Source organism: Halichoerus grypus, chromosome 5 (assembly GCF_964656455.1).
Source record: "Halichoerus grypus chromosome 5, mHalGry1.hap1.1, whole genome shotgun sequence".
Classification (NCBI taxonomy): Eukaryota; Metazoa; Chordata; class Mammalia; order Carnivora; family Phocidae; genus Halichoerus; species Halichoerus grypus.
In genome coordinates, this window is record NC_135716.1 from 57,331,234 (window position 1) to 57,346,376 (window position 15,143).

General features: G+C 37.3%; 1 protein-coding gene across 1 annotated transcript in view; it reads right to left on the reverse strand.

The window, feature by feature from the left end:
* Positions 1-11,963, reverse strand: part of PI15 (peptidase inhibitor 15) — a 33,962-nt gene extending 21,999 nt beyond the window's left edge. Inside the window, exons 1-2 of the mRNA XM_036090904.2 lie at positions 11,913-11,963; positions 11,032-11,372 (exon numbers count right to left, since the gene is read on the reverse strand). Of these exons, the coding sequence (XP_035946797.2) occupies positions 11,032-11,304 (273 nt within the window). The 5' untranslated portion in view covers positions 11,305-11,372; positions 11,913-11,963. The remainder of the gene's footprint in view (positions 1-11,031; positions 11,373-11,912) is intronic.
* Between the last annotated feature and the right edge of the window lie 3,180 nt (positions 11,964-15,143).

The following is a 15,143-nucleotide window of genomic DNA, read 5'->3' on the forward strand; positions in this document are numbered from 1 at the left end:
TGTCACAGATGCTAGGTGCCAAACTCCATGAGGATATTTGTTCTGTGTATTCAAGGAAGACAGGATTATTGGTGAGAAAGATAGAGATATCGTTGTGTATGTTGCTATACAAATAAGCTAACATCATTCACTCTGAAAGTTACAATTTTAGGAGAAAGGAACATGTATTCTGTGGGTACATGGATATGAATACAGAAATAACATGGTATTTACAGTGCTTATTTAGATACCATGGGAACTCTAAATGGCTTTATTACCTGAGATATTACAAATAACATGTGGGAGAAACATATACAGAACTTTCTGAAGATCTAAAATCTTGCAAAAAAAGATACAAAATTTAAAAAGGATCCTTCCCTAGGCATGCGGGGTGGGTGTCTTTTTATGATAATCACCTGTGACCAACAAGGAATAACCAACCAGACCCTAAAAAGGAACTAAGCCATTAAAGGTGCTCAATGGTGATATCAATAGAAATGTTAACAGGATTTAAGTTCCCTGGTTAGCTTTCTATAAAAGAAACCTTAAACCAACCTTAAAGGCCTTCGCTGGCAACCCTGTCGGGACCCCTCTCACACTTGAGAGCTTTTTCTGTATCTTCACTTAATAAACTTCTATCACTTTACTCACTTTCTGTTGTCCACGAGATTCATTCTTCGACTCTGTGAGACAAGAACCTACCTCTCCCGTATCATATCTCTCTATCTATCCATCTGTCATGTATCTATCCATTTTATTTCTGTGATATCCTTCCATAGTTTTTATTGTTGTATCTCCAGTTCACTATTTACTCTTCAGTGAAATATGTATTTCAGATATTGCATCTTCAGATATTTTATCTCTAGAAAACTCTTTTAGCTATTTGAAAATTCTTCATTATATACATGTTTTCCCTGAAATATTTGAGCATGTTTATCATAACTTTTTAAACTTTCTTTTCTGCTAATACCATCATTTATGTTTCTATTGTCTGATTTATGTCCTTGCTATGTATCCTATTTTTCTGCTTCCTTATATGTCTGATACTTTTATTTGATGTCAAACATCATGAATTTTATGTTGTTAACAAAAATGAAATAAAATAAAAAATAAGGCAATTGCTTTCCACTATAATGACACTGAACCTGTATTTAAAATATGCAACTCATGAGAATACGAGAATATGATCCGAATCAGCAGAAGGTGCCCACCAATTTTGCAAACTTAACTTTAGGATGCATCCATAGAAGTAGAATAAATGGAGAATGATTTGTCATTGCTACTCTGCACTTGTCAGATCACATAAATTCTAGCACCTTACTGTAAGAAGAGCACACATGTATTGGAACCCAACCTAGATGACAACAGGATGAAAGGCATTCCTTGCTCAGAGCCACCCTGCTTCCATTCCCAAAACAATTTAATGGGTACCATTCATGTGTGTATGTGAAAAAGTGTGGGTCAAAAAGTGTGGGAGGGAGTACACTGATTTTCTATTTATTTAATAGTACAACTTCTTACCTTTTCCAGCATTTTCAGGAGGCAAATATCTTTTTGCAACGTTCCCTGATAGGCTACTTTGGCAATACTCTGCATGCAAGAGGTGCTATATATAGCTACTTAACACAAAAGGGCTGAAGGCTAAGAAAAAGCTGTGTGACTTGAGGTTAAGGGTCCAAGACATCAATGTTCACAGCTTTCAAAGACTTGAAGCACTATCACAATGCAGAGTTTTCCTATATGGTTACCAAGGATAGAAAGAGTACTGGGAGTAAGATTTGATTCCATGTGAAGAAATACTTTCTAATATTCAATGAGGTCCTCAGATCAAATGCATGTAGAGAAATACCTTAGCCGGTGGTCTCAAGAGCAGGAGATGAACACATGAAGGGGAAAGCATGGGCTTTGTTGTCATAAAGAACTATGTTCTCATCATTTTGGTTTACCTGCTGCGTGACTTTGGGGAAGTTATTTATGCTCTCCAAGCTCCAAGCTTCCTGTTTCTAAATGAGAAAAATTGTCCTCATCTCTCAAGACTTCTCTGAGGGTTAAACAAGATAGTGACTGAAGAGTATTTAGCACAGCCCTAGGAGGACAAGGGTGTATTTAATGGTAGACATTATTATCACTGGGGATGCAGGCACTGGAATGGTAGTGATGACAAGCGAACTAGAAAGCCACCTAAAATGGGAAGCAGTGTGAGGTGCACTTTTGATCATGTTATCTGGCAGCCTACAGTTTAAGAGACACCAAGCTTTAATCTCAACAAAGCAGGCAATCAGATAAAGTGAAAACAGATAAACCCTGAAGCAACTAAATAATCAGAAACAGAATTGTATATAGATAATAAGGAGCTTGCTTCCAGGGGAAGTAATATCAGACAGTGAAAGGTAAAAATTAGAGAACATTTTAGATGTCTTAAAACTTATTAATTCCCCTCCTTAAATCCCTCTTTACTATATGTCTTATCTTTAAATTTTAAGATCATTTCTTGATGGATTCTAGTAAGAATTCTCCTTCCCAGGGAAATATAATACCCATCACCTACCATTTAATACTGGAATTATGAGCCAGGAAGACATTTTCATGTGTGGCTAATTTTTTTCACCAACTCAGTGTTGCAATAATCTAAAAACTGATTTCTTGATTGTTAAACTATCCTGTGATACACATGCATACTCCAAATCATGCCATTGCCCACGTGGTCAGAAGAATTCAGATGCCTTTCTGCCTACCTACTGCCTGCTGAAAACATGATCTCACTGGAATGCAGAGACCGATCTGGTAGAATGTTCATATTCAATGAAATTATGAAACATGAATTTGATGCACTTTTTAGGAGAAAAAAATATTGTGTCCTGAAGCAACATTTCTCAACTGTTTCAGTTTGGAGTATGTGGTGTGAAACTCTAAGAGTCATGAAAAGTTTAGTCTAAAAACACAACTTGTTGGGCATTGTTCCATATTCATGTAAAAAAAAAAAAAAATGTTTGGTACCTGATTTAGACACTATGGGTAACACAGACTGGAAACATTCGAATCCCATGCCTCCAAACCTCAGTCTGTGATGTATTTTATGCCAAGCATTTTCCTTGACCAGTTTAAGCTGTTAGTCTTGATTTTCTCTACCCCCTTCCTACACCATTCTTCAGAAATTCTCATAGACTATTAAACATCTCAAGTTCATAACTATTTAATGGCCACTGACTAGTACATGCTTTTTAGATATGCTAAGTTCAGGACACCAGACCAGCCAGACTAGTCAACCTCTATTATTCTGAAGTTCTTTGATTAGTTTCCAAAAAGCCTTATCCTGAGCATGTCAAAAGAATTAGGTGGGCCTGGTCCTACTCAGGCCCCTGAAACAGATTTGGATTTGTGTGGATTTAAGCCTCAGCACTGGGGCGCCTGGGTGGCTCAGTTGGTTAAGCGACTGCCTTCGGCTCAGGTCATGATCCTGGAGTCCCGGGATCGAGTCCCGCATCGGGCTCCCTGCTCGGCAGGGAGTCTGCTTCTCCCTCTGACCCTCCTCCCTCTCATGCTCTCTGTCTCTCATTCGCTCTCTCGCAAATAAATAAAATCTTAAAAAAAAAAAAAAAAAAAAAAGAGGGCGCCTGGGTAGCTCAGTCTTTAAGCCTCAGCACTTACTTAAAAAAAAGATACATGAAACTTTCTTGCAAAAATTCTTGAGTAGATACCCAGACATAAAATCATCCACCCATGCTGTCTCTGTGACACTACCCTACCCCTATTATGAAAAGTGGTCCATGTTGATTACCGAAGCATATTCCTATCCAAAAATTTTTATAGTAGAAGAATGTTCCCTCCCACATACTAGCTACTTTTTTCAACCTTTGTAGATGTGTACCCTGGATGATAAACCTGCAGCCACTTAATGACTACCTGAAACCTGCTCTTGATTTTGTGTTCTTCAACTCTGAGAAACCCAATTGTCCTAGTCAAATCACAGAGGTATCCTTCTTGGTTGTGTCATCATATCAATCTTCATTTTATTTCATAATGTAGATCACTCACTCCTATTTTTTAAAAGAGTTACTTATTTATTTTAGAGAGAGATGCAAGAGTGGGAGGGGCAGAGGGAGAGGGAGAGAGAATCTTAAGCAGACTCCACGCTCAGCACAGAGCTGGACATGAGGCTCGATCCCATGACCCTGAGATCATGACCTGAGCCAAAACCAAGAGTCTTATGCTTAACCGACTGTACCACCCAGGCACTCCCAAATCACTCACTCTTATTGACTTGATCCCTAACTCCACTTTGTCACAATCCAATAGGCTTCATTGTCAGAGTGTTCATTCATCTCTCACCCAGACCAGTAAAACAGCCTCTAGACCGCTCACCCGGTCTTTATTTCTGCCCATTCTAGTCATTTCCTCACCTTGTAGCCAGACAACCTCTCTGAAATGCAAATTAATTATATAGCTTCCCTGCTTAAAACCTTCAATAACTTCCCTTGATTTTATAATAAAACTAAACAAGTTTTTGCATGCCTTTTCCAGCCTCATCAAACACCATTTTTTCCTCTTATACATGATATCCAAGTCATACTGAATTTTTATCCTTGCCTTCAATGTACTATTTACCATCTTAGAGCACCCTACCATACCTACTACATCTTCCCTACCTCTATACCTTAAGTCCAAGTCTGGGCTAAGTATGTCTCATGTAATCCCAAAGCACCCTATATTTTTTCTCCTTTAGCACTCAACTCACTGCTTTTGCATTTATCTGCTCACAGTTCTTCCTATAAAAGAGTGTCTTTCCACTCCCCATTGAATCTCCCAGCACAGTGCCAGGCACATGAGTAAATATTGTGGAATGAATGATTGAATAATGAATGACTCTTGCCCATCAGACCACTATAGCCCGATGTAAACACATTGTTTACATCAGATGCCCAGAAAATGTTAAAAGACTTCATTCAGGTGTTCCACAAATATTTATTGAGTCTTCTCTGTGGAACAGATATGATGCTAGGTTCTACAAATACTCAGCAGGAATACAATAGATTTATTTTTCTACACTGTTGTATGTGGCCAAATATCATTTGCCATCAAAAAAGCAGTGTTGTAATACTAGGAAGTATAGTCACTATAGCCTTCATATGATTCAGAGCTTTTCTGTCTACCACCTAATGGTGAGGTTCTGAATCATACTGTGTTAACGTTTCCATTTGCACTTTAGAGCCTGTATTCAAAATGGTCACAAAGAAAATGTTCTCAACCTTCAGCTGGCTCCATACATGAAGAGTTGAATATTCATATATAAGTAACACTAAGTAAGTAATATTAAGCAACATGCACCTTGAAAGAAAATTCCTACAAAATGTGCCCAGTGTCCGTTGGAAGCCAAGACACTTAAAAGGCTCTACATCTATGAGAAAAGGAATGTGGAGTTCCAAAAGTGCAGGAGAAATGCCTTCCTGTCAGCAGTCTTTCTCAGCTCACCGCTGGCTGGCAACGGGTCTCAGGAGGGTTTCTAGTAGTCATAAAAGCATTCATTGAAAAGATTTAGGTTAAACACAGCAAATTTCTCATGTTTATAACAAGAAAATTGAGTTATCCTTCCCAAATGAGAGGAAATGTGCCATTTGGGATAATATATGGTTTCATTTAAAAAAAAGAAAAAAACAAAGACAAGGAGAGACATCACAAGTGTTTGGTCAACTATTGAATAAAGAAAAAAAAAAAGGAGTTTAACATCATCTACATTCTCTTTCACATGAGGCCCAAATGAACAAAATCAGCATTTTCATTATTCCTGAGTCATAAATTATTGTAGGCAAATAGTTTATTGGCTCTTTCCAAGGATGGATTAATCTATTCTCCATTCATTCACTGGAGTCATGCTTTCTGTTACTTTACTACCTGCCATGACTTGGTAACTAGTATTCTTCTCTTTTCCAGGAAGCCTTATCCTTTTAGCTCTGCAAATAATATTTGCAGACACCAAACAAATGAAATGGGCCATATTATCAACCTAGTGAAATTATATTACACCTTTTCAGCTTTAAGTTGTTCAGTTCATACCCACCATTATCTTTTCACTGTCCCTAACCTGTCTTTCCATCATTGTATATCGACTATGAAGACTGCTATCTCATGCATCATGCTTCAGTTAGCTGCTCATACCTGTTGCTGTGTAGGTGCAGGGGTCTGACTCCTTCTTACTTTGCCTAAAGGAGTGGTACTACTAACTCAGTGATTGCCCCTTCCCCAGTCAACTTCACTGGCAATCTAAACTCCATCAATTGCTAGGGCCATCTTTCTAAAATGTGGCTCTGATGCCACTCTAAAACTTCTATAGTCTCCCTAATCACCTTTTATGAAGTGATCCTCAGTATTTTCTCAAACTCCTCAAAAATATGGCTAACACATTACGCTCTTCTTCTCCTGGTGATTTTGTGCATGCATTGCTTTATCTGCTATAACGTTCAACCCTGCCCCTTCCTGAACATCTATCTCAAATGTCCCTCCTCCAAAGAGCCTTTCATGATTTTGCCAACAAGAGATTATCACTTCTTTCTTTGATTTCTCCATGGTATTTATCTGTACCTTGTTGATTACATCAACCTTATGCAGCAGTGTATTCTACTGAATTATATGTTTAGTGTTTTCTTTCTTGTTTGTTTTGTTTTTTATGGTTTTGTTTATACTTTAAAGACAAAGATTTCTGTTATCAATGGATCTCATCCTCTTATGGAGGGAACTCTACATTTTTAAAATCAATTTATTCAATTGACATGAATTCAAGGAATATCTTACAAATTTTACTCCATGTGTGAGTCTTGTAATTTCATTCTTCAGGGGATAATTCTTATTCTAAGAAACTAGCGTGGTTTGTGGTTTAGAGTCATGGTTTAAGCTGCCCTTAGAAGAATGAAAAACAGCTGGTGTCCAAGGAGCTCTGGAAATTTGTCAATAAACTAATTGTGGAACAGAAGCCAAGAGTAAAGAAGTTTGACTTGCATATCTTAAGCCCTATCTATTTTATTATTATTTTTTAAAAGATACTGTGTTTAGAAAATTAAATATTTCAAATATGTATTTTTTACTAAAATCATGGACAAAATATCCAAAGAAAATATTATACAACTATAACATAAATGTCAACACTCTGAATTCAAATTGTCTCTACTTTATTTAGTCAAGGGTACACTGCCATAACCAAGTACTTAAAAGGAGTTAAAATCATTTAATTTTGAGGGACTCTTTTAGAATTTAGGAAAACCTTTTTGTTTTAAACTTTAGGTGCATGTGGTAAAATATCATTATACATGATAATAAAATTTCCATTAAAATATATATCAAAATTGATGCTACTTAGAAACATATAACAGTTCATAGGGACTTCAACTAAATTATCAAATAAAGGTTGATCACTGCCTATACTCAAGAACTGGCTCAAAAAAATAGAGATACAAAGGTGAATAAACATAGATTCAGCACCTAGAAAGCTCGAAAGAACTATATAAATAAGTATAGATCAAGTTTGACAATCATGAGAGCAGAATAACAGACATGAAGTGTTCTTTATAGCAGTTAAAAGAAGGAGAAATTGATGGGATACCTGCGTGACTCAGTCAGTTAAGTGACAGACTCCTGATTTTGGCTCAGGTCATGATCTCAGGGTTGTGAGATTGAGCCTCCCTACTGGGGCTCCCTACTGGGGGCGTGGAGCCTGCTTAGGATTCTCTCTCTCCCTTTGCCCCCCCCTAAAAAAAGAAGGAGAAATTGAATATGGTTGTGAGGGTAAAAAAATATCAACAAAGGACATAGCATTCTGATATGAAACTTGAAGGTCAGGCTTGTAAATCATGGAATAAGCTAAGGAAGAGACAGATGGAAAGAGACAGCCTGGGAAGAAGGTTTAGAGAGAAAAATTGTGGGTGAAAGAGACCCAAATCAGGCCAGCATGGTTAACAAAAACCCTGAGCTGAAGACCATCTTTGATGAGGCTCCTGTGGCTGCTATCACACACTGATGAGGATTTGAACACGCGGCTAGTGGTCCTAGTGAGGTAAGGGTCCTAAGTGTTTGAGGTATATAGTAAGGGTTAGGAATGGAGCTGACTTTCAGACTGCTCACAATCCAAATCAATGCTGAACAAGTTAAAATAAAGGTAAATGGTGAATTGAGATCGATATTTTTCACCTGGCTTAGAGATTAGTCATTTACAATTTGTGTTCCAACCTCCAAGTGGCCTATTATGTTGTACTTCCTTCAGTGTTTCATGAGGGATCCATGTGAATTATTTCAATGACTCCATTTACTCAAACAGTCCTTCTACCTTACAATTTCATAAAATTGAGCACATTTTTCTAACTAAACTAATCAGTTTTGTCCTTCTTCAGGGCCTTTTCCGTTGCTCTTCCCTCCACCTGGGAAGCTCTTCCCTCATCTATCAGTGTGGTGGACTCCCTCACCTCTCTCCAGGACACTCTTAGTGAGGCCTTCCCTGGCCACCCTATTAAATTTCACAATCTCACCACAACCTGCTTTATTTTTCTCCACAACCTTATCATCTTCTAATGTACTATGTACTTTATTTATCTTGTTTATTGTCTGGTTTCCCACCCAGGGGGTCAAGGACTGTCTATTTTATTCATGAATGTAACCCCAGTGTTTAGAGTAGTGCCTGACATATAGTAAATGCTCAATAAATATTAAATGAATAAATACATGTGCAAATGAATTACATGCAATATTTTCATGACAATTTGAGATAGTCATATTTAATTTTATAGAACTTACTGTTCCAATTACTGCTTCTTATTAACTTTACTGAGTGAAGAAGGATTTATAAATCATCTACTGACATAACCAGCACTGTATTTGGTTCTTATAAAATAAATCATATCATAGCTCCTATATTTGAGAAATAATAATAGAATAGAATATGAATACTATAGGATTTCAGCTGGCATTTTAAAGGAGGAAACAAAGATAGCCTGACACCTCCAGGGATTTCCCCCAACAGAGCATTTATAAACCTTGCCAATGGAAAGATACTTCCCAACACAAGCAATGACTGAAATTTCATAGACCTAAATTCTAACTCCATTAATACCATTCACTGTCCATACCACCTTGGCCTAGTCATCAACTTTTCTAGGTCTAAGTGATTTCATTTGTAAAATGAAGATCACAGTCTTAACCTCATAGGGAGAATGTGAGCTATCAAACGAGATCATCTATGGAAACAATTAGCCAAGTCATTGGCACATGGAAAAAATTAAATCAATGCATGTGGAATGAACGAATTCTTGATCAGTGGGGGAAATACAAGCAGAAAAATGTGGCTTTTTCAACCATTTATACTGTGTTGTACCCCTTTACTCATGATGATCCCTCTGCCTTCAACATCATTAAAATAGTGAATTGCACATATGTTGGTTGGTTATTATCTATATTATTATTCCCATTTTAAAGATAAGGAAATTAAGTCTCACACACATTAAGTAACTTGCACAAAGTCACAAAGTAAGCAGCAGTGTTAGGGTTTGATCTCAGAGGAGCTCGCCTCTAAAACACTTCAGCTATCTTGACCCTACTTTTGTCTGCATAGCGATGTGATTGGCACCAGGAAGTATTTCCTAAATCCACAGTCTATATATTATACTTTTCTGATCTCACATAGAATCTTATGAATATTTCTCTCCTAATTTATGGTAACTAAAAAAACGTATTTATTCTTTTTTCTATGTCAATATATCACCTTCTAGAAAGTGCTAATGTTTGTTGAAGGTCTATTGTGCTAGGCTCTGGTCTAGGTGCTCAACCCCTCAACTCATACTTTCCTGATTACAACCCTATGTGGCAGGTACTATGTTTATCCTCATATACGTGGTGATAAAAATGAAATAAAACATTTATGCAGGTTATATTTCAGGACTGAGATTTGAACCCGAGCATTTAGATTCCAAAGCTCATATTCTTAATCATGAAAGTATAGTGCTATTCCTACACCAGGACTGATTATATCTCCTTTTCCTCTTTCTTTATAGAAAACTCCTTAGGAAAGTGCATTTTCATAGAGTCTAAGTTGTACTTCTATGAAATATGACTCTCTTGTATTTGGCAAGTCTTTATTTTTCCTTTAACTCTGACATCTGCAATTAGTCAAACTTAAAAAGCTTATTTAAATAAAAGAGATGAATTTAGAATCTGATAGAAACACCAGATTTTAGGTCGGCATTTATAAAAAGTTGTTAGTGGTACCACCTCCCCACCCCAACTTAGAAAAACCAGGCTGGTAAACAGACTCCAAGCTGTGCTCTTAGAAGGTGCTGGACCCTTGCATAAATACACAACAAAAAATAAAGTAACTTTAAAAAACACAGCTATCCTTTCAATACCAACTCAAGCGTTTTGTTTTATTTTTTACTTCCTAAGTAGAGTGATTTAAACATAGAGTGCCTATTTTTAAAAGAGCAAAGAATGTGTACATGGCAAGTTGGAACAGTGTGCAAGTGTGCTGGCTTCACTCTTATCTGAACGACAAAGCATTAAATCACAAAGAGGAAAAAGTCAGCATGTTCTCTGAGAACACAAATAGATTAGCATCAGGAAGAGCTTTGTCCAAGAAAGGGAAGAGACACCTACCCAGAGAATAAATCATGTACACAAAACCTATAATTTTAAAAAATTATTTTCAAGAAATGTTTTAGCTGATAAATATGACCATTAGATAAACAAAACACAGAAAAAGTTCCATGTGAATATTTTTTTTAAAAGTGTACCTTTCAAATGTGGTCAGTCAACATACCCCATTCTTTATCTCTGTTTCTTATATAAGACCTGATCCATCAGTGGTTATGGAGCACACAAAAGAAAATGAGACACCCCCCCCCCTTTAATTCTATGATGGAACAAAATTTAAGCCTACTAGGCATATAAGAACCTTTCCTAAGTTAAAATGTATAGCAGAGCTCCATATCCTTTAACATATAAACACTCTTTAGGTTCTTCAACGAACAATTTAAATCCAGCGTCCTCACTCAGAACTCAAAGAAAACAAATTCCTCTTACCATATATTCCATGTTTGCTGCTGGTGGGAACACCTTGCCCCGAACTTGATTATGATAATCAAGAATGGCGATCATGTCATTCTGCGAAATGTAGCGCTTCCGCCTGGCTTTGGGGATATCCGCAGAATCTAGTTGTGCTTTTAGTGCTGCTTCAATATCAGTGAAATTATTGGTTGGCGGGGATGAGTCAGTGGAATTGAGTAAGACGACAGCACTTGCTTCACAGAGAAGGGAGAACAGGAGTGCACTGCTGACTGCAGAGACTGCTATCATTTTGAGGGATGGAGAAGGAGAGGCCACCGAGTTTACTTTGCTTTAAAGCAGAAAGGTAGAGTTAGGGTCTATGAGAAAAGAAAAAAAAAAAAAAGGGCCAGTGGGTATGAATTTACAAAGTCATCATTTGGGAGCATTGCTTGGTATGATTTTCTCTGAAAAATTCAAACAAATGTTGAACTCACGCCTAGGAAACAATCTATAGTAGTTGTTATACATTTCACTTGGTGTTATGAGGCAGATTCCTAAAAGAAACTTCCTATAGCTAGAGAAAAATAAACAACATGACTACTAACCCTAAAATGAATGTGAACCATTTGCCCCAAATCCCTGCACCACATAATGCATTTGTGCATATTTTCAGAGGGAAATCTTTAGGAATTGAAATTAATCTTGAGAGTGAGAAAGGAAAATGCATCACAGGTAACAACAGAGAATGTGCTGATATTGTGTCCCAGACATATATGGACACCAAGGGATAGAATACAAACAAAAAAAAAAAGTTATAATAAGTCAATCTCATTTCTAAAAAAATAAAATAAAATAAAAATGTGAGCTAGTATAAAATCAATGCATGCAAAATAAACTTGTTGAGCTAAAGAGCTTACCTCTGCAGAATGCCAAAATGAATATACTGTTCTTCCAAAAATTTAAAGTTCTTTGCTAGGTTGTAGCATGAACTCTTATAAGAGTGTGTCTTATTACAAGCTCTCAGAGAGCAAAACTCTGCAAGGTTTGAATGCTGCTGGCTGCAGGAGCAGCTAACAGCTTTTATATGTCACAGTCTGCAACTTCCAGAAAGGGCAGTCTTTCTTAGGGTCTTTCCCAGCCAAAATCAAAGGGGAGGGGTTTTGGATAGAAAAAACAGTGATTGGGTGGCAACCTTTTTATGTGGGTGGTGAGGAAATTGAGTCACACCCACAGCTTACAAAGTACAAACCATAAAAGACAAACCCCTTTTCTCTGGGCTTCCACCTTTTCTGTGAGTGGTTAATTTTCCTCATTTAATGCTTTCTAGTTCCTGGTTCCCATACAAAAAAGAGGAGAAAAAAAAAAAAAAAAAAGAAGAAGACTGAGTTCTTGAAAACACAGACGGCTGAGTAACAAGCAGTACATTTTTTTTTTTTTTTTTAGGACAGTAAGTGACATGGGAGCTGAAAAGAACAAGCTGATATTAAATCAAAAGATCAGCTCACATCATTAATCTGGGTGGCCACAAATATGATTCAAGAGGGATGCCAGGCAAATTAGTAGTAGCCAAACTATAGCATATATTAGGATAATAGATGTTCAAGTGGTTGTACTCTCTGTCTCCATGTGGCTTTATTCTTCTAGTTTATGTATTTATTCTCCCCCTTTGTCTTGTTTCACCCTCTGTCCATTTTTTTTTTCTTTGTCCAGAGTGAGGCAGCAAATTACCTGCCTTTTACCTGCCTTGTATACAATACAAATAGAGAAGCTCATGACAAATGACAGGAGCCAAGAAACATCTGTTTCAGGTTTAAAAGCATATAGTTGAAATCTCAGCAGAGAGTGGCTCAGCCTCTCAGGAAGCATATTGGAGGGCATAGCACAGAGGCCATGAAGAATTTAACGGCAGCAGCTAGCTGCCAACAGTTAGAAGTGCCTTCTCAGAAAGATGGCACTGAAACAAAATCTGTGTCCAGCAAGAACAAGAGCCAAGAATGTGAATGTTAGGGCAATCTACAATGAAAGGACCCTCAAAAATGTCATGTGTCATGATATCACTAGTAAAATGTGGACCATTCACAGTCAGTGGCAACAGGAATCCTGGAGAATACACACTATTCAGTTTAGGAACTTACTTAACATGCACTGACTTGTCCAGTTTACCAATGTGATTGTCTCCTGCATATTTCAGCAGAAAGAGTACTATGTGCATTTACAGTCATCAGAAATGACGGTCATGTGGTTAGAAACACACCGGACTGGGAGCCAAGTTTCCTGGGCTATATTCCCAGTTGGGTCTTCAGCACTCTGTGTGGCCTGATGCATACTGTTTAACTCTTCATGGTGCAGCCGAAACTGGGAGGCAAAAGGTACATATCCTATGGTGAGATCGACATCATCCAATTCCTTAAGAGAGCAGTAAGGCATTTGAAACCAGAAGTTTCTCTGAATTTCAAAGTACAGTGATGGTTGCAGTCTTAGATGTTAACATGTGTCAAGTGTCACTATATTTTAATGAGCTCCTAACTAAAGTGAAGTCATTTTAGGAGAGCTTACCATACAATACTGAAAGCTGTAATTAACACTGTAGAACTGGAAAGGCAAGAACATAAAAGCACAGGAGGTGAGCAGGAAGAGTATAAAACATTAGAGCAGCTTGAGAGAATGCACGTGGCTGTTCACAGTTACAGATGTTTAACAACTGGAGCTGTCCAGCTAGGGTCTCACCCTTCAGAAGGTACTCATGGCACCTTGAATGAATCTCAAGGACACAGTGATAAGGATTCCTGAATTGAATAGGAAGTTAGACAACATACTCCCTGTGGTCATCCAGTTCAAAGATCCCAGGACCTTTGAGAGTTTAGTGCTAGCACTGATTAGCCTATATCTTTCAATATATCTCATATAGCTGTCCAGCATAAATGAGACTAAAGGACTTTTATTACCTAAACAGCAGAGATGAGCCTTTCTTTCTCCAGGGTGGCTGAGAGCTCTTGCTTAGAGACTCATAAAAATCAACCATTGCTTTCAAGTTTACCTCTTTGTCATGTACCTAAGAGATATTGTCCATCTCTTGAGATTCGAATTAAGGGACTCCCATGGGGATAAAAATTCATTACTTGAGAAATGTGTCTGAATCATAAATGCTTTCTATTTCCTCTAAGAGGAAATAGAGGAATAGAGGAGGAGAAAGAGAAAGAAGGAATTTCTGAGTTGGACCTAAATGGGAGATTACCTCTTTGAGTCCAATTACATGAGGACAGAGCTGATAGTTGCTTAATCCTGAGACCCTGAGGCATGTCAATGATTTCAGATGTCTTTCAACACACATGGATTATATTGTGGAATTTCAGACTATTAAGGAAACCCACAAGGCTATGGAATCATAAAAGAAAAGACCTGTGGGAGGAGAATTAAAAATTCTGCCTCCAAGCAGATGTTATTGCCAGGAGTATTTGAAATGCTTTGGAAGTAATTTTAATTTTAAAACACTTGCAAAATTAAGGGGCATACATCCAAGTTGCCAATAAGAGAACTATTAATGAACAACTAACAATGAGGTGGTTCTTTATATCTTCTTGAAAAAAACCCACTAACATGTTTAGAAACCTTAGGGGAATGCTTGCCAACAGTGACAGAAATGGAATGTAGCTACATTACTGAAACAAAAACACACATATAACATATACAGTTGGTAGCAACTATTGTCTACCTTGAAAGCTGTGAGAAAATGGTTGTGATTTTTAAAATGAATTAAGATATAAATATCCCAGAATAGCACACCTGCTTAACCAAAGGTACAGTGTGTGTGTGTACAAATGTATGTGTAGCTTTGATCTAAAACCTATCTAATCAAAATTTGTTCTATGGACTAGTAACATTGACATTGCCAGGCAGCCTGTTAGAAATGCAGAATTTCAGGCCCTATCTCTGAATTAGAATGCATTTTATTAAGATTCTCTGATGATTCATATGCTTTTTTAAGGTTTGAGAAATACTATCTAAATCACTTTTTTTCAGAGACACAGAGACATAACCATATGACCATTAAATAAACTATTGTAAAAATCCATTGATCTAGTAACATGGGGAGAAGAAAAGACAATATAGGTGTATATGTATTTTTGATATAGGGGATACAAGTCAAC